Consider the following 21,385-nt stretch of genomic DNA (forward strand, 5'->3'; position numbering starts at 1 on the left):
ACTACAGCCCACCAGGCTCCCCCATCCCTGGGATTCTCCAGGCAAGAACACTGGAGCAGGTTGCCATTTCCTTCTCCAATGCATGAAAGTGAAAAATGAAAGTGAAGTCATTCAGTCGTGTCCGAATCTTAGCGACCTCACGGACTGCAGCCCGCCAGGCTCCTCAGTCCATGGGATTTTCCAGGCAAGAGTACTAGTGTCTAATATATAGGAGATTCTCAGTATTTGTTGATTGAATGAGTTAGTGTAAATTCTCACAATAGTCCCACTCAAGCAAAGATAACAACAGATGCACACACATACATATGCAAGGACCAGATCCAAGTCTGTGCTCTCTGGAACTCAGCTTATTTCAAACCGCAGTAAGTTATACATAGTTGAATGTTGCACCTACTTGAGATGAAGAGGACCTAAACAAAGCTCTTTCTAACCCAGTCTCTTCTCTCTAAGTGTATTTTTATGGTTCTAGCCTGCATTTGGTTTTTAACTCATTGTCAGAGCAACATTCGTTATAATTTAGTCCTTAACTGAAGAAATGAACAATATGACAAAAAGAAAAAATGCTGTATTCTAGTAGGAGAAGACTATATAAGCACAGGAACAACAAACACCCATGGGGATGTGCACTGAGATCGAACTTTCAAGGTGAAAGATTGAGATTTGTACCTTATTGCAGTGTTTGCATGATCAGATTTATCCAGCATAGATTTACCCAACATGTTACCCATCTCCAACACATCCAAATAAGCTTTGGAAATTATTTTTTTTCCATTCATAAATTTCGGAGAGAGTGTTATATACACACTTATTCTTTTCAGAATTTTTACTTTTTTATTTGCTATTTTTAATCAACTGTGGTTGATTCTGGTTTCCCTGGTGGTTCAGTGGTAAAGAATCCTCCTGCCAATGCAGGAGACGTTAGATCCCTGTGTTAAGAAGATCCCCTGGAAAGGGAAATGGCAACCCACTCCAGTACTCTTGCCTGGGAAATCCCATGGACAGAGGAGTCTGGTGGGTTACACTCCATGGGGTCGCAAAACGTCAGACAGGAGTCACCAACTAAACGACAACAGCCACAGTAGTTGATTTACAATATTGTATTGGTTTCAGGTGTACAGCAAAGTGATTCAGTTATACATATGTCAATCTTTTTCAAATTCTTTTCCTCTTTATATTATTACAGAATATTGAGCAGATTTCTCTGTGCTATACTGTAGGTCCTTATTGGTTATCTATTTTAGAAATAGTCATGTGTATATGTCAATCCCAAACTCCTCATTTATATTTCCCACCCACCTTTCTTTTCCCCTTTGGTAACCATAAATTTATTTTCTATGTCTGTGAGTCTGTTTTGTCAATAAGTTCAGTTGTATCATTTTTTCAGGTTCTGCATATAGGCAATAACATATGAATTTGTCTTTGTCTGACTTACTTTACTCAGTATGATGATCTTCAGGTCCATCCATGTCGCTGCAAATGGCATTACTTCATTCTTTACAATGGTTGAGTAATATTCCATTGTATATATGTACCACATCTTCATCCACTCATCCGTCAATGGACATTTAGATTGCTTATGCCTTGGCTATTGTAAACAGCATTACAATGCACACTGGGGTGCATGTATCCTTTCAAACCACAGTTTTCTCTGGACATACGCCCAGGAGTGGGATTGCAGTGTCATATGGTAGCTCTATTTTTAGTTTTTAAAGAAATCTCCTTACTGTTCTCCATAGTGACCTCACCAATTTGCATTCCCACCAACAGTGTAGGAGTGTTCCCTTTTCTCCACACCCTCTCCAGCATTTATTGCTTGTAAATTTTTGATGATGGCCATTCTGACTGGTATGAGGTGATATCTCACTGTAGTTTTGATTTGCATTTCTCTAATAATTAATGATGTTGAACATCTTTTCAAGTGCCTCTTGGCCATCTGAACACATGCACACTTTTTATACTTGCAAAAATATTCTTCAGTATTTATGGAGCACTAGACAACCATAGTGAAGGCTCCTACTTCTGATTCTTAAACTTATTACTCAGAAGTCCTTCATCTTGGCTCCATACAGGACCAGGTACATAATTTGCAGGGCCCACTGAAAAACAAAAACGCAGAGCCCCTTTTTCAAACATCATTAAGAATTTCAAGCCAGTAGAAATAGCAGAGCATTAAAACAAGCCCAAGATCCCTCTGAGCACAGAGCCTGTGTGACTTCATAGGCACACTCCCATGAAGCCATCTCTGGTGCACGAGTCCCCAGATCAATCCCAAATACCTCTAACATTCTAGAAGCCACTCTGATTTAATTCTCAGCCCTCCCTGCTTCGGAAGTGGTGCCTCTTCTAGCTCTTTATACATAAGCTCTTAATTAGGCCCCAGTCTCTTTTGAAGAACTCACCTTAGAGGAGCAGTGTACAATTGTTATGCCTATTCTTTTACTGTGGACACACCACATGTGAAAAAGCTTGTTGTCTCCCACTCTCCCTTCATCCTCTCAGCTTGTCCCAGAATCCAAATACAGAGAAGGCTGCAGATCTACCATGAAACTCGGCAGTCGGGAAAGTCCCTATGGATCTGATAAGGAGGAGTTTCTAACGAGTCACGAGGTCCCCTCCTGCCAGGGTCCCTCCCCATGTGCCAGCAGCCAGCACCAAGGGCATGCCGGGAAAACCTCCCACCCAAGTCTTTGCCCTGGGTCCAGAGTCTGTGCCCCATCCAGGTAATCACTGAGAACAACGGAGGCTACACACAGCAGACGTTCCTTGTTTTCCAGGTACTGAGGGCCATAATCCCTCACTCTAAACAGCTCCTGAAATCAAGCGGAAAGCAGGTCAGAGGGGGAGTCTGGGGAGAAGAACCCAACACCAGATTCTGTGGCCTGCAGGCTACATGCTGTGTAAGAGGAGCAGGTAGGAAATCTCTTGGTGGGCAGAGATTAAAAGCAATGAAGTGCAGATAGTGCAGGGGGTCAGGCCCAGGGTAGGTTTGGGGAGAAGCTCTGCAGAAGGGGGGTCGAATGTCAAGGGGGGGTCCAGAGCTGACTGCTAACCCCTCCCAAATTCAGGGGCCTGCGACAGCCACCCCAATACCTGAAGCCATGGCCAGTGGGGAAGACGAGCCGAGGAACTGCGCAGTGTGTGGGGACCGGGCTACAGGCTACCACTTCCATGCCCTGACTTGTGAGGGCTGCAAGGGTTTCTTCAGGTGAGAACCTCCTCCTCAACACAAACAACCTCCCAAACTGCCTGCCAGACAGCCTTTAAGCCTTGGCACATGCTAGGGCTTGCCCGGCTACAGCACTCTTGCATCTTGGAACCTAACCATCCTATAGCTAGCATGTGACACGCTGGCAACCTCAACACTGTATAAACATATGGCAAAAGAACAAAGGGAGGCAGAGAGTGTGTCCTCTGGACACAGCCCCTGAGTCAAGCGTACTCACTACCTGCAAAGCACCAAACTAGCCCAGTCTATAGAAAGTATAGACTCCTGACTGATTCTGTGCCCCATGGCAATGCTTGAGATGTACTGTGTCCTCCCTACCCCTAGGGACTTCTGGACACAGCTCAGATTAGCCCATGTCCCCATAGATTCAGGATTTTAGTTCCCCAACCAGGGATTGAACCCGGGCCCTTGGCAGTGAAAGCACCAAGTGCTAACCCCTGGACCACCAGGGAATCCCCACCATAGATTCTTTTGGGACCGTATCACTGTAGCCCCTCACAACGTCTGTCTCCACAGGCGAACAGTCAACAAAAGCACCAGTCTCACGTGCCCCTTCGCTGGAAGCTGTGAGGTCAACAAGGCCCAGAGGCGCCACTGCCCTGCCTGCAGGCTGCAGAAGTGCTTGGATGCTGGCATGAAGAAGGACAGTGAGTTGCCCCCTACCATCCCAAGAATCCAGTGTCCTCCCCTGACCATGCTTTGCCCTTGTTCCCACAGCATTATTCTCCACCTGGAAGGCAGAGTAAGCTTTTTGAAACAAGTCAGACAATGTCACTTAAGATCTCCAAGGGCTCCTCATCTCTCTTATGGTCCATGGTCTCACAGTCCCATGCCTGCCATCCACCTCTCAGATTTTACTTCCTACTCTTTCCCCTTGCTCAATCCATCCCAGCCACACTGATGGCAATGCCATTCTCAAACACACCAAAGTACGCTCTCCTGGGGACTTACGTAACTTACACTTGCACTTGCCATTCCCTCTATCTGGAATGCTCTTTTCCTAGGTATTCTTATGGCTTGCTTTTTCTCCTCTATCTCTCAAGTATAGTGCCTGTTACTTAGTAACTACTCAACTCAGTGCCAAGTAATTAGGTTCAGCCCCCAAAAGACAATGTAACTTGTAATAAACTTAAACTAACAGAAACCAGCTTGCCTAAGTACACTCAGCTGAAAACTGGAGAGTCAGTATTCACCAGACCCTTATTTTCTTTGTGACATCACATTACTTTTCATCATGGAGTAGTAGAAAAGAAACTGTAGAAGTCAAAAAATCTTGAATCCAATCTACATCACATAAGTATTTCGTGACCTTGGCCCTGGAACTAGAATGTCAGCCTCTCTCTGTTTCTGAAAAACATGGAAATCACACCTGCCCTCTCTACCCATAGGATTATTTCAGTCACTGAGACCTAACCTCAGAAGCTTTGAAATTATAAAGCTATTGTAACATAAGGTGATGTTTTTGGTATCACAAGCCCTCCCTCTTCAATATTCCCCCAGAAGCCGATCATCTCCTAATACTTTCCCCACTTTATTGTCCATCCTTCCTTTCCCTCCCACAGTGCTGTTTTCTGCCACAGTGTCCCATGGGTCGGAGCAAATGTTACAGGAATCCCCTACCACCTGGAGCCTCTGGGACTCCAGTCGAGCCCAAGGAAATGTCAGGAACTCTCCTCCCTCCTTGTGTCCACTGTGCAGAGTGTCCAAGGGTCCCAAGCCAGGGGCTGGCAGAGAGAAGTGCTCTCTGCTGGTCTCAATAGCTTTGTCACATCCCTTCCCCGGGCACAGTGATCCTATCGACAGAAGCCCTGGCATTGCGGCGAGCAAGACAGGCCCAGCGACGGGCACAGCAAGGATCGATGCAGCTGAGTAAGGAGCAGAAAGAGCTAGTCCGGACACTCCTGGGGGCCCACGCTCGCCATGTGGGCACCATGTTTGACCAGTTTGTGCAGTTCAGGGTGAGCATTTATAGGATTCAAGATGAAATAAGACAAAAGGGTGTCCAAGGAGGCTGGCCCGAGGGAGGGGACTGTGTGCCATGCCCTGATAGAGGACAGAACTTCTCCAGAACCCCAGCCAAGGCAGACTTCTCAGCCTGGAATCCTTCCAAGATAAAACTGTTGGGTTAGTCGCTTAGTCATGTCTCACTCTTTGTGACCCCATGGACTGTAGCCCACCAGGCTTCTCTGTCCATGGGATTTCCCAGGCAAGAATATCAGAGTCGGTTGCCATTTCCTCCTCCAGAGAATCTTCCCAACACAGGGATTGAACCTGGGTCTCCCGTATTGCAGGCAGATTCTTTACCGTTTGAGCCATCAGATAAAACTAGAGAAACCTAAAAGAGACCCCTAGGACCGGAGCCTCTCACTCAGGCTCTGATCTCTGCAGCCACCAGCTCATCTGTTCATCCATCACCAGCGCTTGCCCGCCCTGGTCCCAGTACTGCCCCTGCTCATGCATTTTGCAGATGTCATCACTTTCATGGTACAGCAAATCATCAAGTTCACCAAGGATCTGCCCCTCTTTCGGTACGTGACCCCTCCCCGTGCCTTTCAGGAAGAAATTGCTCCAGTAAATTATAATCCCACTCCATCAAAAAAAAGTCACTAACCAAACTAACCCATCCCTCAGCCCTTTCCAGTAGTGGATCTTGAATTCTCAGCTTGGCTTTTAAGCATCTCAGTAAGAACTGGGGGTTCCTCTCCCTCTCTGAAGTTCAGCCTAACGTGCAGGTCTCCTGCTCCTCACAGGTCCCTGCCCATGGAGGACCAGATCTCCCTTCTCAAGGGAGCAGCTATAGAAATCTGTCATATTGCACTTAACACCACTTTCTGTCTCCAAACACAAAACTTCCTCTGTGGGCCTCTTCGCTACACCATAGAAGATGCAGCACAAGGTGAGATGGTGCTCGGGCAGCAGAGGGCATGCATCCCTTTGGTAGGGAATGTGGCAAGGTGACCCACAGGCTCCTAAGCCTAGTATCTCCCACAGCGGGGTTCCAGGAAGAGTTTTTGGAGTTCCTCTTTGGCTTCCATAGGACACTGCGCCAACTACAGCTCCAGGAGCCTGAGTATGTGCTCATGGCTGCAATGGCCCTCTTCTCTCCTGGTGAGCATCCCCCAAAGTCCAGAAGCTTTCATTCTACCACCTCTGCCCAAACTCCCAGCTCCCTCAATCCATCCATCCAGGCCTTGTAGTCTTCACACCTGTCGAGTGGGTCTATCCCAGTCTTGGCTCTCCAGGCCACCCACAACCTCCCATCTTATCCTTCCTCACTCCCTATGTTATAGACCGGCCTGGAATAACCTGCAGGGAGGAGATCGATCAGTTGCAAGAGGAGATGGCGCTGACTCTGCAGAACTACATCCAAGGCCAGCAGCCACGACCCCGGGACCGGTATGGTGGGACTGGGCACGTGGAGGCTGTACCAAAGGAGTTAGCGTGAACTAAACTCAGGATGAGTACTTTTACCAGGGCCCCTGGGGATCTAGTCCTTCCCTCCCGTTTCACAGAGTTTCGGCATTCAAATTGCTCCTACTGCTGTTTCATCTCACTTTTTCCAGATCTTTTATTCAGCAGAGATGCAAAGTGGTAGCTCACAGGCTCTGTGTAATAGCATTCCTGAGATTGATGACATCCATCACCTCACCAAGCCAACTTCTCCAGACTAAAGCCATCTTATCAAGAGTCTTGTTCACTCTCTTGGCCCTTCCTCTCCTCTCCATTGGTCCAATTCCTTTAATTTTTCGTTCCCCTTGAAGTTATGGTCATTCAGTTTCATGGCCAAAGCCAGTCCCTGGTTCCACAGTCCATGAGCTAACCAGGCTCTGGGGCACACTCCACTTCTATTTTGCTTATTTCTCAATGTGCCAGTTTGATCAGAAGAGGGTTATAATACCATAGAACACACCCACCTTCTAGAATCTGCTCTACAAGGCAGATCCACACAGCTGAAGATCTGTCACTTGGCCCTTTGGGCTCTGGGTTCAAGACAAACAGCATGGTGAGAGAAGTCAGTGTCACACAGAGGCCCCTTTGGAACTTGGTGTTCAGACCTAGCTTCACTGAGAGGCAATTCAGGGGGTCAGGGCCTCAGGACAAGACTCTTAGCTGCCTTATTTCTCTCCTCTTTCCCTGGTGACCACAAAGGTTTCTATATGCAAAGCTGCTGGGCCTGTTGGCTGATCTCCGAAGTATTCACGATGCATTTTGGTACCAAATCCAGAACATCCAGGGACTGTCCACCATGATGCCACTGCTCCAGGAGATCTGCAGCTGAGGCCCAATCTACCTCCTTCCTCAGCCCCACCTGGACACGTTGGACTGGAAAGGGGAGAATCCTGGGGCCAGAGGTTGGAGACAGTAAACAGGGAGCCCATTGGTTGCAAAGAAAGATTAAAGCAGTAACTGCCTCTTCATGCAGTAATAGGGAGAGTGAGGGGTGGCTGTGGGGACAAAGTTGTTTTCTGGAAGCACAGAAGATGCGGAAGGAGGAAGCCTCAGAGCTAAGAGGTAAAGAAGCTCCTTCCGGGAACAGGTGGGCCCCACTTTCTGAGGTCAAAGATTGAGCCCTTCAGCCCTTCTTTTCCCAGTTTGGGAAACTCTGGGATGGAACACAGGATGGGGAGTGAATCCCATGCAGATTTTTCTGCTCTGAAAAGAAAGAGGCTAGGAGCTTTAATCCACAGAGAAATAAAGGAGGTGGTAGTGAGGAGAGAAAATTCAGCCAGACATACCCCTTAATTCTTCTCCTCTAGTCCAGAGCCATAAGAGCATGGGAAGATGGTACTGGACTGATGGCAGAGGTGGGAGACTCAACCACTGCCTCAGCAGCTGCCCCGTGGCAGCTCCAGTTCTGAGGAGGTTGTGGTCCTGTCCCCACTCTGCTCTTAGGACCCAGAGGTCACCCAGCAAGGTGGGCTCTGGAGAGGGCTCTGGCCCCAGGACACCTAACTCAGAGGCTCCAGCTGTTGTGTGGGCTGGCTCTGGGATGACCTCAGCCCACAGTGATGCTAAAGCCACAGTGGAATCTGTTGCGCCAGTGATTAAGGAAGGCTCCGAGGGCGAGGGTGACAGGCAGGGGGGGCATCTTCTTCTCCAGCACAGCACCCACACACCAGTTACTATCCACCAAGCCTGTTGGGGAAGAGAATACGCACTATGCTATTTAACAGGGCTTGGAGAAAGGGGTCAGCGGATTCAAGGTAGCACTTCCCTCCCACTGCCTGCCCCAATCCCTCAGCACCTCAGAATATCATCTGAACAGTTCTCACCTCTAAATACCATGTTGGCCTGGGGCAGAGTCAGGTGGTAACCAAAGGAGAAGGTTGTGTCTTGTAGCCTTGTGTTTGCTTCAAACTCCACTCCAACCTGAACCTGAGAATGGAGGGCGATGATGGGAGACGGATCTGTCTCAGTGAAGACAAGAGGAGTCCTGACAGGGGACCGGCAGAATGAAGGCACGCGTGAAATGTATACGTAGTGTGGGCAGGAAAATCAGCAGGTCAGCAGCGCCTGCGGGGGTCCGCAGGGGCCTGCTGGGGGAAGGGCATGGGGTCAGTAGACTCACCTGTTCATTTGCCCTGTGGTAATAACTTGCATGGGCCCCACCTGATCCCACATTCAACGTAGCTACCCAGTGTACAGCTGTGAAAACCAAAGTACAAGAGACAAAGAGCGTTACTGCAGTAGAACACAGGCCAGCATCTCCAGCCAAGGCCAGAATTGCCCTCCCCCTCACTATTCTTCCTCACCCCATACCCGAGTACTTCCCAGCCAGTGTCAGGATGGCCCCCTCTTCGCCCGGCCGCCGGTGATAAACTAGCTCTCCTCCCAGCACCAGTCGATGAGTGAGGCTCTGCAGGAAGTGAGCGACCACGATCACTGCAGGGGAGTGGGGAGACCTGGAGTCAGTCATAGAGATAGGCCTGCTCTCTCATTCCCAATGGCTCCCACCCCAGCCTGCCCCCAAAGTTTTTTCTCTAATCCCTGAACTGTACAGACATGCAGAGGCATAGTCAACATGGGCAGGTGGGTGGCCAAGACCAAAAGAACCCTGCACCCATTCCTCACCTGATTCCCCAATGAGGTCCGGATTTCCTAGGGTTAGAGTGGCTGTGTAGTCATCCCCCCGATACTCGCCATCGAACTGCCAGGTCAGGAACTTGGCCTGCTGCGTCTAGATAGGGAGGGCAAGAAGTAAAAGCTCCCGCTCTCCTTACAATCACTGCTGCCTCTACTGCTGTCCCTCAGCCACCAGGGCAGAACACTCGAGGAGGAGAAAGAGGAAATGCCTCAGTGGATGAAGGTGGGAACCCCGGTCACCTGAAAGACAGCCTTGGCTCGGAGCCGCTCCGCCAAGAGGAGCAGGACCTGGGCGTTGAGGCTGCCACCGCTGTCCATATCTCCCACCACAGTGGGGAACACCTGTTGAAGAGTGTCCACAGTCAGTAACACCGAGCAGAGGGGCACCTCTCGGCCCCAGTCCAAACGTAGGATTTCTTTAACAGTACGCAGCACCCCCTAGTGGAATCACAAAGACAAACTCTCAACCCATCACACAGATAGGTTTCCCCACCTTCTCCCATTCAAAAGAAATGCAGAGGACATACCCTGCCCATTCTTCCCCATAACAAACACATTTCTTCCTCCTCTACACCTGAGTCCCAACTGGCCTTTGGGGGAGATAACCCAGGTCAGTGGAGCCCTCACCTCAGTGGGACTAAGTTGCCAGTCCCCTGCATAGGCCGCATGAAGATGATAGCCTGGCAAACCCAGAGCACTCATGTGCACAGTGTGGGCCACCTGAGGAAAGAGAAATCCATGGAGAAGACGGCATTCCTGCTCCATTTCAATCCCCCATCCTACCTTCATCTATTCCCCATCCAGCAGGTCTTTTAAGAAACCCAAACATTCCAACTTATACAGAGGGTCGCCAGATTAAAAGCAACAAGTCCCACAGGCAAAGGAAGTCGAAAGGGCCCCATATCCCTCCTCTTTTGTCCCATTTAGCCTGGCTAAGGGGGGAGCACGAAAGGAAAGGAAAAGATCCAGGGACAGGCAGGGAGGAATAGTAAGGAGGGGCCAGAGAAGTGGGGGCACCTGGAAATGGCTGCTCAGAACCTTGTTGACAACGAGCTTCACTCCCTCCATCTGTGCTGGGAATACATCTGAAGGGAGGGGAGGGGGAAGGGAAGGAATAAGCAGACAAGGAATCCCACCCCACGAAGTCGTCTCCCCTTTCAATCCCACAGAAGTGCTTTGGAGGAACTGACCTCCTCTCAAGTCCTGCAACAGGAAATGCTCCACTCCATGGGGGCGCCTGATCCTCCCTGAGGCTGCATGCCCCAACTGTGATCTCCCCTTTTCTGCTCCCATCGCTGGACACCCAGCACTCAAGACCCCGCCCTTCTCTGCCCCTTCAACTTGAGACACTCAAATGCCTTGGGTGTCTTCTCACCTTTGCATAGCCGGTGCAGCTCATCAAAGCTCCCAGGGTTGGGGAGAGGTTCCTCTCGACGGGGGCTCCGGCGGGGCAAAGCCCCCATAGGTGCCAGGCCCAGTGTGTTCCCCATTTCAGTAGAGAGGTCAGGGAGGGGCCGGGGTTCGCCTGAGAAAGGACGCTGTTGCTCCCTCTACCCTCCACGGGCCCCACCCCCCATTATCCGGCTCCCCAGTCCCAGAAACTTCCACATAGTCCGACGCTAGACCTGGAACAGGAAAAATAAGGAGAGAAGGCACCGGTGGGGAGCTTGAACCCCAGGCACACTCCCCTTTCATCTTTAATCCCGCTGCCACCCTTGTGACCTCCCCCACTCTCTAATCCTAGTCTGCACTACAGACTTCACCCAGCTTCCTAGTCTTCCTACTCTTCATTCCTAGGCCACATGGCGAGGCTTGCAATGAGGCAATAACCCTTACCTTCTCAGACCATCATGCTGCCCCTTTCCCCCAGGCACACCCCGGTCATCTTGATGGGGGCAGCCATCTTGAGTGATGGCAGAACTGCGGCTTCACGCTACACCCCCAGCGTGGTCATGGACGCCATCTTGGAACCGGGCGAAAAAAAGATTTCAGAGACCCAACCCTCCTTGATTGGGCTCCGCCCAATGGATTAAAAAAAAAAAAAAAAAAAGGAAAAGGCTGCTTGGCTGCCGAGCATTGGCCAATAGGAGAGGAAAACGCAAAGGAGTGGCCGACCTTACTTCCAGAGAGCTCCAACTCCGGCACTGCAGGGACAGGCGGTACTTGATTGGTTAGGTCCTTGCTGCTGCTGCTAAGTTGCTTCAGTCGTGTCCGACTCTGTGCAACCCCATAGACGGCAGCCCACCAGGCTCCCCTGTCCCTGGGATTCTCCAGGCAATCTACTCAAATAGATGGCGTTAGATTGCCCTGCCTCTCCAAGGTCGGGAAAAACCTTCTAGCTAACAAGACACTAGAGGGAGCATCTTGGGGCCTGAGTCACTGAAGTTCCCTCCACTGTGTAGCCTGGAGACATATAGCCTGTGAAAGGTGGCCCAGGGAAGACTGACTACTTCTTTCGAACACTGATTCATATCTCACCTAGGGGCCCCGCCCCAACCCAGACCCATACGAACCCCTGGGGACTCCTCTTCGCAGTCCTTCACAGTACACAGTTCAGTTCAGTTCAGTCGCTCAGTTGTGTCCGACTCTTTGCGACCCCATGAATCGCAGCACGCCAGGCCTCCCTGTCCATCACAAACTCCCAGAGTTCACTCAGACTCACATCCATCGAGTCAGTGATGCCATCCAGCCATCTCATCCTCTGTCCTCCCCTTCTCCTCCTGCCCCCCAATCCCTCCCAGCATCAGAGTCTTTTCCAATGAGTCAACTCTTCGCATGAGGTGGCCAAAGTACTGGAGTTCCAGCTTCAGCAACATTCTCTCCAAAGAAATCCCAGGGCTGATCTCCTTCAGAATGGAGTGGTTGGATCTCCCTGCTGTCCAAGGGACTCTCAAGAGTCTTCTCCAACACCACAGTTCAAAAGCATCAATTCTTCGGCGCTCAGCCTTCTTCACAGTCCAACTCTCACATCTGTACATGACCACAGGAAAAACCATAGCCTTGACTAGACAGACCTTTGTTGGCAAAGTAATGTCTCTGCTTTTGGATATGCTATCTAGGTTGGTCATAACTTTCCTTTCAAGGAGTAAGCGTCTTTTAATTTCATGGCTGCAGTCACCATCTGCAGTGATACACCCTCAAATGAATTCCACTCATAGGTACAGCTCTCCGTAGGAAAAGGGACCCACCCTCCCTCCTGGAGGTCCAAACCTTTTAAAGTTCACCCAAGAGTCCTCTCTGTAGAAAGGGAATGGATGTGAGAGCTTGGGGTAGAGGAGCAGGGGCTGCAACCTGAGTTCCAGCAGAAGTAGTCCCTGAAACACCTGACCTCTGAAGTTGATTCTTCCTTCCCTGGTTTGCTAGGAAAGAAAGAAAGTGAAAAGATTCCCTAGGCAGAGTTGGCAAATAAAATTGAGAAATATAGGCTCCTGCCCTCAAATGCGCTCCACTCCAAAGCCAGGGACAAATCAGTGGAGCTCCCTTTCAAGCACTAAGTGCTCCACAGGGGAATAGTTGAAGATAGAATAAAATTTCTTAGGCTCTAGTCGCCTCCCCTACTAGCGCTCACATCACCACTCCCATCTCTCAGGAAGAGGTCAAAGGATGAAAGATACAAGTACTTGTGATCTCTATTTAGCTGATTTCACCCAAAGGCCTTGGGCCCGGGAAATGCATCTCTGTCCTCCCTCACAATCAGGACAGGGACAAGGGCCAGGACCTTGGTTGGAGGGATGTTATGGCCCCTGCTGACTTGTATTGGCTGACCACTGCCTGGACCTGATAAGAGAATCGAATGCCCAGAGACCTTCAACCTTTATCCTGCCAGAGCATGCCAATGATGGGGGGGTGGGGTGGCGGGAGGGGGTGTGGCGTGGGCAGCAGCTGCTCTCTGAATTTGTTTTACTGGGGGTGGGCTTGCTTGCTGATCTGCACTCAGGAAGGTCATTCTGGTTCTAGTGTTTTCTCCCCCATCTCATTCATTACACATTAACTCAAAAGAGTACAGAGTCAATCACACCTGGCCTCTGGCCCTAATCCTTATTCTCCTAACCTGCATTCCCCTCACCCCTGTCCCTGATTTTATCGCCTTTTTTCTGTCCCCCAATACCTCTCTGTCAAGTTTCAGTGAATGGGGGTAGGGTTGGGAGATGCAATTTACCCATAATGGTACAAAGATACCAAGGGCTGAGGTCGTTAGATCTGATACATCAAAGTTTTCCAGGAAAAAAGAGAAGAAAACCCTAGAAATCCTGCTTACTGAAGGATTCAGATCCAAGGACTACTGGTCCCAGGCCCCAAAGGAATGAATCTTGAATAGGACTAAAATGTATCCCCTTGGCATCCATTAAGTCCCTGCCTCCAACCCCATCACCAGGCATCTCCTATATGCTGGCCTCTCCTCCCCCCACTTCTCTAACTTGTTTACTCCAGCATAGTTCCTGCCCCACTGGACTCCTCCAAAGTCCTTATCACCTGATGGGGTGGAGTGGGGAAGCACAGAGATATATAGCCCCTTCCTCCTCAGCCAGGCCACACACAGACACAGACACAGCATCCCTGACCAGGTACAGTAAGAGATTGAGAGGCGAGGGCGCGTCCACAGACTTCAGGCAGAACAAGGGAGCCAAGTTGGAGGGGACGTGGAGGGAGCGGGCCGCAGGGGAACGGGGAAGCCCATGCAGCGTCAGTGACCTCCCCTGCCCCCAACTGTTCGCAGGCCACTTTCCCTGCCGTTAACACCATGAAGCTGCTTGCATTGACTGTGCTGCTCCTGACCATCTGTGGCCTTGAAGGTGGGTGTGAGCTGAAGAGGGGTCCCAAGGAGGAGAAGGTGCCCCGCTGTCTGTGCTGCTATGCCCAGGTCTGGCAACCAGAGAGCTGAAGAGGAAAATCATCCCCTCTCTAAAGCCCAGAAAACCCATCCAAAGACCTGGAGTTGGATACCTGTTCAGGGAGAGGGCTGAGAGCTGAGGCTGAATCCTGGCAGAGATGTGGGACTCGTTGTTGGGGACTCAACTGAGAGAGCGTGTGTGTGTTTCTGTGTATGTACAGGGGCTCTGGTTCGGAGACAAGCCGAGGAGTCGAATCTGCAGAGCCTGGTCTCTCAGTACTTCCAGACTGTGGCCGACTATGGCAAGGACCTTGTGGAGAAGGCCAAGGGCTCAGAGCTTCAAACCCAAGCCAAGTAAGTCTCAGCAAAGGGAGTTCAGTGACCAGGGGGCTGTGGAGAGCAAGAGGGGAAGTTGGGAGATCCCACAGAGCACTGAGCTCAGGGGTGGGGGGCTAGGGAGGATGAGGTTTAATTGTAGAGGAAATGCCATTATCATCCTACACATCCCTCAGACCTCTTCAACAGGGAGGGGCAGCAGGAACTGGGCTTCGAATTTCTCTCTCTATGGTCTGTTCCTCTGCCCGGTTGAGAGCTTGTCTCCCCTCCTGTCTGTCTGCCAGGACAGACCAGGCACTAGGGTTTGGGGCCTCGGGTCTCACCTCCCACCACAAGAAGGCCAGTACCCGTCCCTCACCCTCACTTCTAACCCCTCACGTTGCCAGGGCCTACTTTGAGAAGACGCAGGAGGAACTGACGCCCTTCTTCAAGAAGGCTGGGACTGACCTGCTTAACTTCTTGAGCAGTTTTATAGACCCCAAAAAGCAGCCTGCCACCCGCTGAGGTGTGCAGATACGGGCCTCCCACCCCTCGCTCGCCCCTGGCACACCCGCTGGCCAGGCCTGAGGTGCCTCTCCCTGCCCACTCCTTGTTTTCTACAATAAACTTTGCAGGAGTTAAGTTGTGAGCCTGCTGTGTTTGGGGAACCAGGAGAAATAAGGGTCGCGGGGGAAGAGTAGGACTAAGAACAAAGAGAAATCTGCTTCTAACAGGAAAGGGATTTTGGTGTGAAGGGGTGGAGAAAGGGTTGACGAGACCAGTGATGGAAATGACAGGCTGGGAGGTGCTGGTGACTCTTCTCCAAACCCAAGGAATCTTTTCACAGGCCTGGGAACGACATAGAGACTTTGCCTTGGACATGGTACCTTGAAAGGCGCGAAAGATTCATTATCTGAATCCCTAGACTCCTAGAGGTCATGGGAAATGAAAGCACCCCTCAGAATTTCCTCTACCACACTATGAAGAGGAGAAAGCTTCCCCAAATGAGCCCAGAGGTGTCACCCAAGGCCCCTCCCCTCCATTCTGAGCCAGGGGACACTGTGCTTCTCCCCTGAAAAGAAAGTGCAAGTCCCTCAGTCGTGTGCAAATCTTTAATTCTCCAGGCCAGAATACTGGAGTGGGTAGCCATTTTCTTCTCCAGGGGATCTTCTCTACCCAGGGATTGGAACCAAGGTCTTCTGCATTACAGGCAGATTCTTTACCAGCTGAGCCACCAGGGAAGCTTTCCCTAGAGGTGCTCTAATCCTTCCATTTAAAACCTCTCACTTAGACCCCTGTCTGCAGAACACTCATTCCAAGTATCTCCCCCACTATTGAAAGTGAAAGTGTTAATCACTCAGTCATGTTCAACTGTTTGTGACCCCATGGACTGTAGCCCACCAGGCTCCTCTGTTCATAGGGTTCTCCAGGCAAGAATACTAGAGTGGGTAGCCTTTCCCTTCTCCAAACCCAGATCTCCTGCACTGCAGATTCTTTACTGTCTGAGCCACCAGGAAAGCCCCTCCCTTACCATTATCTGGGTGCTGTTCATAGAACTGGCCTAAATTCTCGTGGCTATCTTAGAGCCTAGAGCTAGCAGACGTGATAGCCAGTTAAAGGCCTGCCAGTTCTCCAACTTGGTGGACATGTAGGACTCGAGAAATTCTGGTAGCTGAGATAAGCTGGCTTAAATCAAAATGGAATGGAAGTCAGGCTGGCCTGATGCAGGAGATTCACAATCCGCAAATGGGAAAATGGGCATTTCCAATAAAAGCTTGTTTATACTTTATCTTTAAAATATTTACTTCCCTACCCTAACTCATTCTTCATATCTCATCTGAAACCACCTTTCCCAAGACATCAGAAATGGCTCCAATTTCTTCTATATACTTTCTAAGACTTTTATTTTATATTGGAGTATAGTTGATTACCAATGTGGTGTTTCAAGCACATAGCAGGGTAATTGTGTTATACATATTTCATGTATCTGTTCTTTTCCAAATTCTTTTCCCACTGAGGTTATTACAGAGATTGAACAGAGTTCTCTGTACTGTACAGTAGGTCCTTGTTGGTTATCTATTTTAAATATAGCAGTGTGCATATCTCCATCCCAAACTCCCACTCTATCCCTGTCCCCCTCTTCTGTATATTAATCAGCCTCTTCAGTCTGGCCTTCTAGCCCCTTACCACTCAAAATTACTTTCTTCCCCTTTCTTTCTCAGTATCGTTTCCCCCCCACCCCCCAACATGTGGTAAAACATGCAGGGACAGAGATCTGTCCCTCACTTGCAAGATGACCTTGGACAGGTTAATTAACTTCAAAGAGCTTGAATTTCCTCACAGGGCTAAAGAGTGGATCAAATGGTACAAGCTGGAAACACTGAAAAGTGTCAGTCACCATGCAGTGCAAAGTGCTGCCCAGCATGGGGTGGAGGTAGGGGGAGATGGGGGTAAGCCTGGAGACCTGGACCCATTTGCACAGGCCTGCGGGATCAGAGGTAGGGCTGACATCAGATGGGACTCAGATACTGCCACAGAGTCCTGAAACAGGACCGGCACTGACAAGGGGCACCCCTTCACCACCCACCCGTGCCCTCAGAGGAGCTAGCCTCCTACCCGGACCCGACTTGTTCCCTTTTGCCTTATTTGCTCACATGCTCAGTTGTGTCCGACTCTGTGACCCCTTGAACTGTAGCCTTCCAGGCTCCTCTGTCCATGGGATTTTTCGGGCAAGAACACTTGAGTGCGTTGTCATCTCCTCCCCCAAGGCATCTTCCTGGGCCAGAGATCAAATCCAGATCCCTGTGCCTCCTGCTTTAGCAGGTGGATTCTTTACCACCGTGCCACCTAGGAAGCCCTCCCCTTTGCCTTACCCTCCTCCACCTCCAACCTGGCCCCCTGAGGTCCGTCTTACCCCAGAATCCACAGAAAACATCTTCCATTAAACCCTCCATTGGGAGTCTCACACGCGTTTGTCACACCATCCCTTCTGCACGTTTGGCTTTCCAGCTCTGCTAATGCCCATATGCATGTGTATTATGAGATGTGCTTACCCTGCTCCCTGTAGCCCACTCTGATCTGGATTGGTGACTATCGGGGGTTGGACAGCCAGGCTTGCCTGCAATCCAACCTTGTTCCCGTTGTCAGGCATGGAGGGCCATGCTGGGTGAGAAAGTCATTTCCTGGGTTTGACTGTTCTGAATGTGCCTAGACTCCCAACACATTACTCCTTGCTCCAGCTCCATGTTAGAGAACCTGGGGGTCAGGAGTTTCTTCATTCCCCCAGTCACAGTCAGCATTCATCCCTCAATCAAGTAAAACAACCCTGAAGTCTATTAGACTACGAGCTCTGGCAGGTCAGGAACCGAGTTTGCCTTACTCGAAATGGTATCTTCAGTATCCAGCCTAGGCTAGTAGAGGCTGAATAAATCTTAAATGAATGAATGAATGGAGTCCAGTCTATGGTGTCTTTATTGATGTTAGTCCCTTCCCACTGTTTAGTAGGACCTGGGGGTGGGGGAGAGGGGAAGGGTGGCACAGAGGGGTGAGACTAGAATATAGACATCAGTGAAGAGCATCTGAGGTCTTTGACGAGGAGGAATCACTGGTGATTATTAATGAGGGGCAGAAGGTCATTACAGGGGTAGGGTCAACTGGCATTTATGGTGGGGAGGCGTATGTGATGCCAACCACAAGGGCTGGGAGGAGAGCGTTTGAAGGAAGTGACAAAGGGCATCTGTTCTAAAGCTATTGTGGTGGTTTCTCATGCTTCAGGGTCTCATAAGTCTCCTGGGTCCGGGTGCTCAGGCCCTGGAGATAGAGGTCAAAGGACAGTCAGGAGCTTGAGCCCATCACTGGGCTTCCTAGCCACCCCCGCAGGCTCCACCCCTTCCAAAGGTCACTCAAAAGCCCACCCTCCTCTGCTGACTTCCTGGACAGGGAGTCCAGGTGGTGGGGGGAGGCAGGTTCACTTACCGTGTAAATGCCATCTGATTTCTGTAGAGGCAAAAGGGGCAAAGCATTAGAGACCAACATGTCCCACAGGACCCCTCAACATCTTGCCCTCCCAGGGAGGTATTTGGCCAGAGGTGACTGGTTCCCTCAGGCCACTCTGGGGCATGAACGCACATTTGCCCATAACACTACCAACACACATACATACACAACATTCAACTCTCTCATGTACTCATTGTCAGTCTACACTTGACTCTTCCTCGTTGCCTGCTGAATATTTTACTTGTGACTTGGCTAGCTGGCAGGGTGCGTAGGATGAGGTGGGAGGGGGTCTCTGAGGCTAAACAGATCAGCACCTGAGTCCCATGCCCCGCCCCAGAGACCACAGACCCCAAGGCTAAAACCCTAGAAGGGCTGAGTCTGAAAAATTGTTGACACCCCTTTGAGGGTGGGTTCATACCTCACTGGCTGTAGCTGCCTTTCGCACCTGCAACTGGAGGAAAGTCATTAGCAAAGGTGAAGTTAGTTGGCCCAGCTCCCCCTCCAGACTTCATGGGGGAACTTCAAACCCCCTTTCCCCCTTGCCTTGAAGCCATGCTGCCACCAACCTCCCACTTCTCCTTCCAGCCCTCAGCCCACCCTGCCCCTGCCTTACCTTGAGTCGGCAGTAGAGCAGGGTGAGGACAATGCCATACAGAAACAGGATGGCATCCAGGATATAGCAGAGCTGAGGCTCTCCCAGGGCCGCTGAAGGCAGAGAGCGCACGCATCAGGTCAGGGGCAGCGGGGGAGATCTGGTGCTCAGAGGAGAGAAGGGAAGGGCTCTGGGAGGTCGGATGGGGCCTGAAGGAGCACCCTCCAGGGGAAGCAACTTCATCTTCCTCTCTGGATTCCTGTTTCTCTTACCTCTCAGTTTTCTCCCTCACCCTAGGGTAGGGGTAGGACAGGAGTGTGAAGGGGTTCATTGTGATGCAACTTATAGTCTCTGAGAGTTGAGAGCCTTCCCCTTTTAGCCCCCAACCAACTTTTTAGCACTGTGGGTTCCTCAGGCACCACTGAGCACTTCATAGCCCTCAAGGGACCCATTTGTGTTCACTGGGCTGAAAACCTCAGCCCAGAGGGGTAAAGTGAGGGGAGGCAGTGACAAATTTCAGCAAAGAAACCACAGGGGTGTCTTTGCTAAGTCCTGTGACCTGTGGCTGAGGGCTGGACAGGAAGGATGTGAGCTGAGGAAGGGAGGGAAGGCAATCACTCTATTATTGGTCATCTAGCCTCAGCCACACTGCTTTCCCCCCTCGCCACCCTCATCCTGAGACACTTAAATACATAAAAACAAGGTGCCTGCTTTCCTTGGCCTTATGGACACCGACGGCTCTACACACAAGGTTGAGTGAGCGTCTCGGCCCAGGCTCAAGGGGACGACTACGAGCAGTATGGATTCCGGCTCCGGGTACTCTGCCCTGTTACTCACTCTCGGCCACCGAGAGAGGAAGTTTTGTGCAATGAAAAAAATCAAATAACGTCTGAGCTCCAGCCTCTATCAGCTCCGGCCCCTATCAGAAGAGCTCGTGAGCATGTGATATGCCGGTTAAGTGCGCTTTATGGTGTGACATTCTTTCACACACAGTGTTGCATAAATCTCAAAACTACCCCTCGACGGAAACATCATCGCCATTTTGTAGATGACGAAACCGAGGCCAAGGAAAGTAATTCTTCAGGGCCACAGAGTTAAGTGACAGAACTTGAATTCAAACCCAGGTTTTCCACTTTTAAAGCTTGCGCCCTCTCTTTTATGCCTCAGTGGCCCTACTGCCTCATCTTATGGCAGCGGACTGGTCCCTCACTTAGACCTTCCCTCCACCTTCACAGCTGGGCTGGTTGAAGTCCATCCCACTCCATCTTTTTTTTTTTTTTTCCACTCCATCTTTTTTAATTTCCCCACTTCCCTTTAAGTTTCACTAACCTCTTCCTCCCCGAACCCCAGCTGTGACCATCCTGTCTTAAAAAAACAGACAACTCCAAGAGAGCAAGAAGAGGTCAGAGAATGATGGAACCTCAGAACTACAGAGACCTTCCTTTTCTGCCTCAGTATTTCTCAGCTGATGCTCCCAACTCTCTAGACCTGAGCATCGTGTGCTGCCTGCCCTCATTTCAGCTGTGCCTTACTGAAAACCCCTTAGAGGCAGCAATTGTGTTTAACTATCCTTGCCTCACCCCTAAACACAAGGACAGCCCCCTGCCTTCCTAAAGGGGGCTTTATAATTGTTATTTAACCAGCTAGAGATCAGTTCCCAATGGACAAGACCAAATGCACCCCACAGAAAACGCTCATCATGGGAAATGGAAGCTTTCCCCCGGACCAGCTTTTCACATCATAGAACCACTCCTCTGCCAAACTGAAGCCTTATGGTGTATTAGCCCTGAAAAAATAAGAAGGGGACAAGAGGGAACAATTCCTGTGCCCTGATGGGGATGGGATGGGACCAGCCTCAGGGTCTCTGTGTCCACCTGCCCCATGCCAGCCTCCCTCCGTCTGTTCCCGCCTTGTCCCTCAGACACATGCCCTCGGTTCCCACCCTGGAGCCCAGCTCCCCGTCCCTCATCAAACCCTCTCACCTGCTTGTTCAACCAAAAGGAGTAAGAGCAGGACCACTGCTGGGATCATCCTGGCCAGGGGCTGAGGGGCTGAGAGCTGGGGATCTGAGGCTCTGCCGGCACTGCGCAGCTGTGCTGTGAGCAGCTCCCTGACCACAGAGTTCCCCCCTTCCTGCCACGCCTTCCTCCGAGCTCTGGCCCCTTCCCCTTCCTGCAAGAGAAAACGAGCAGCTCCCGGAAGGGCCAACTAAGGAAGGGAGCTAGGAGATCTGAACTCTCGTGCCTCCGTCCTTCAGTGACCAAGCCCCTGTCACCATGGAAAGAGGGGACGCCTGTGCTTGGGAAAGGCTATCTAAGAAAGGCTATCCAGCCCTGTCCAG

General features: G+C 50.7%; 4 protein-coding genes across 7 annotated transcripts; 2 read left to right on the plus strand and 2 right to left on the minus strand.

The window, feature by feature from the left end:
• Positions 1-2,714: 2,714 nt before the first annotated feature.
• Positions 2,715-7,644, plus strand: NR1I3 (nuclear receptor subfamily 1 group I member 3). 3 transcript variants are annotated; one of them, XM_010802741.4, is made up of 9 exons: positions 2,715-2,910; positions 3,066-3,205; positions 3,743-3,873; positions 5,015-5,184; positions 5,615-5,754; positions 5,977-6,122; positions 6,218-6,334; positions 6,517-6,622; positions 7,376-7,644. In XM_010802741.4, exons 2-9 carry the CDS (start codon positions 3,099-3,101, stop codon positions 7,503-7,505), a joined length of 1,047 nt encoding a protein of 348 aa, XP_010801043.1. In that variant the 5' UTR covers positions 2,715-2,910; positions 3,066-3,098; the 3' UTR covers positions 7,506-7,644. The 3 variants fall into 3 exon arrangements, with proteins under 3 accessions (XP_010801043.1, NP_001073236.1, XP_059738088.1); NM_001079768.2 differs by having other exon boundaries at positions 2,727-2,774; positions 7,376-7,638; XM_059882105.1 differs by lacking the exon at positions 2,715-2,910 and having other exon boundaries at positions 2,917-3,205.
• TOMM40L (translocase of outer mitochondrial membrane 40 like) lies at positions 6,765-11,267 on the minus strand. The gene is made up of 10 exons (NM_001014853.2): positions 11,147-11,267; positions 10,686-10,935; positions 10,328-10,395; positions 9,938-10,030; positions 9,551-9,652; positions 9,299-9,404; positions 8,987-9,109; positions 8,796-8,872; positions 8,500-8,602; positions 6,765-8,362 (listed from the first exon to the last, which is right to left on the minus strand). The coding sequence occupies exons 2-10, from the start codon at positions 10,798-10,800 to the stop codon at positions 8,223-8,225; spliced, it is 927 nt and encodes a 308-aa protein (NP_001014853.2). The 5' UTR covers positions 10,801-10,935; positions 11,147-11,267; the 3' UTR covers positions 6,765-8,222.
• Positions 11,268-13,842: 2,575 nt separating this feature from the next.
• On the plus strand, positions 13,843-15,098 carry APOA2 (apolipoprotein A2). The gene is made up of 4 exons (NM_001045916.2): positions 13,843-13,875; positions 14,028-14,103; positions 14,363-14,495; positions 14,864-15,098. Exons 2-4 carry the CDS (start codon positions 14,052-14,054, stop codon positions 14,979-14,981), a joined length of 303 nt encoding a protein of 100 aa, NP_001039381.1. The 5' UTR covers positions 13,843-13,875; positions 14,028-14,051; the 3' UTR covers positions 14,982-15,098.
• A 2,811-nt stretch (positions 15,099-17,909) lies between these two features.
• FCER1G (Fc epsilon receptor Ig) lies at positions 17,910-21,143 on the minus strand. Of its 2 annotated transcripts, none has more exons than NM_174537.3 (5): positions 21,027-21,143; positions 19,066-19,157; positions 18,871-18,903; positions 18,432-18,452; positions 17,910-18,266 (listed from the first exon to the last, which is right to left on the minus strand). In NM_174537.3, exons 1-5 carry the CDS (start codon positions 21,073-21,075, stop codon positions 18,204-18,206), a joined length of 258 nt encoding a protein of 85 aa, NP_776962.1. In that variant the 5' UTR covers positions 21,076-21,143; the 3' UTR covers positions 17,910-18,203. The 2 variants fall into 2 exon arrangements, with proteins under 2 accessions (NP_776962.1, XP_015316715.1); XM_015461229.3 differs by having other exon boundaries at positions 18,871-18,897; positions 21,027-21,142.
• Positions 21,144-21,385: the final 242 nt, after the last annotated feature.

The sequence above is a fragment of the Bos taurus genome, chromosome 3 (genome assembly GCF_002263795.3).
Source record: "Bos taurus isolate L1 Dominette 01449 registration number 42190680 breed Hereford chromosome 3, ARS-UCD2.0, whole genome shotgun sequence".
NCBI lineage: Eukaryota > Metazoa > Chordata > Mammalia > Artiodactyla > Bovidae > Bos > Bos taurus.

Coding starts and splice junctions, on each gene's coding strand:
- NR1I3 (XM_059882105.1), top strand. CDS start 3,018: ATGTCAAGGGGGGGTCCAGAGCTGACTGCTAACCCCTCCCAAATTCAG. Junction 5,755..5,976: donor AAGGATCTGCCCCTCTTTCG/GTACGTGACCCC, acceptor TGCTCCTCACAG/GTCCCTGCCCATGGAGGACC. Junction 6,123..6,217: donor CATAGAAGATGCAGCACAAG/GTGAGATGGTGC, acceptor TATCTCCCACAG/CGGGGTTCCAGGAAGAGTTT.
- TOMM40L (NM_001014853.2), bottom strand. CDS start 10,800: ATGGGGAACACACTGGGCCTGGCACCTATGGGGGCTTTGCCCCGCCGG. Junction 9,405..9,550: donor GAGCCAAGGCTGTCTTTCAG/GTGACCGGGGTT, acceptor CTCCCTATCTAG/ACGCAGCAGGCCAAGTTCCT. Junction 9,110..9,298: donor GGACCTCATTGGGGAATCAG/GTGAGGAATGGG, acceptor ACTCCCCTGCAG/TGATCGTGGTCGCTCACTTC.
- APOA2 (NM_001045916.2), top strand. CDS start 14,052: ATGAAGCTGCTTGCATTGACTGTGCTGCTCCTGACCATCTGTGGCCTT. Junction 14,104..14,362: donor GACCATCTGTGGCCTTGAAG/GTGGGTGTGAGC, acceptor GTGTATGTACAG/GGGCTCTGGTTCGGAGACAA. Junction 14,496..14,863: donor GAGCTTCAAACCCAAGCCAA/GTAAGTCTCAGC, acceptor TCACGTTGCCAG/GGCCTACTTTGAGAAGACGC.
- FCER1G (NM_174537.3), bottom strand. CDS start 21,075: ATGATCCCAGCAGTGGTCCTGCTCTTACTCCTTTTGGTTGAACAAGCA. Junction 19,158..21,026: donor CCTTTTGGTTGAACAAGCAG/GTGAGAGGGTTT, acceptor CTCTGCCTTCAG/CGGCCCTGGGAGAGCCTCAG. Junction 18,453..18,870: donor AGGCAGCTACAGCCAGTGAG/GTATGAACCCAC, acceptor TTGCCTCTACAG/AAATCAGATGGCATTTACAC.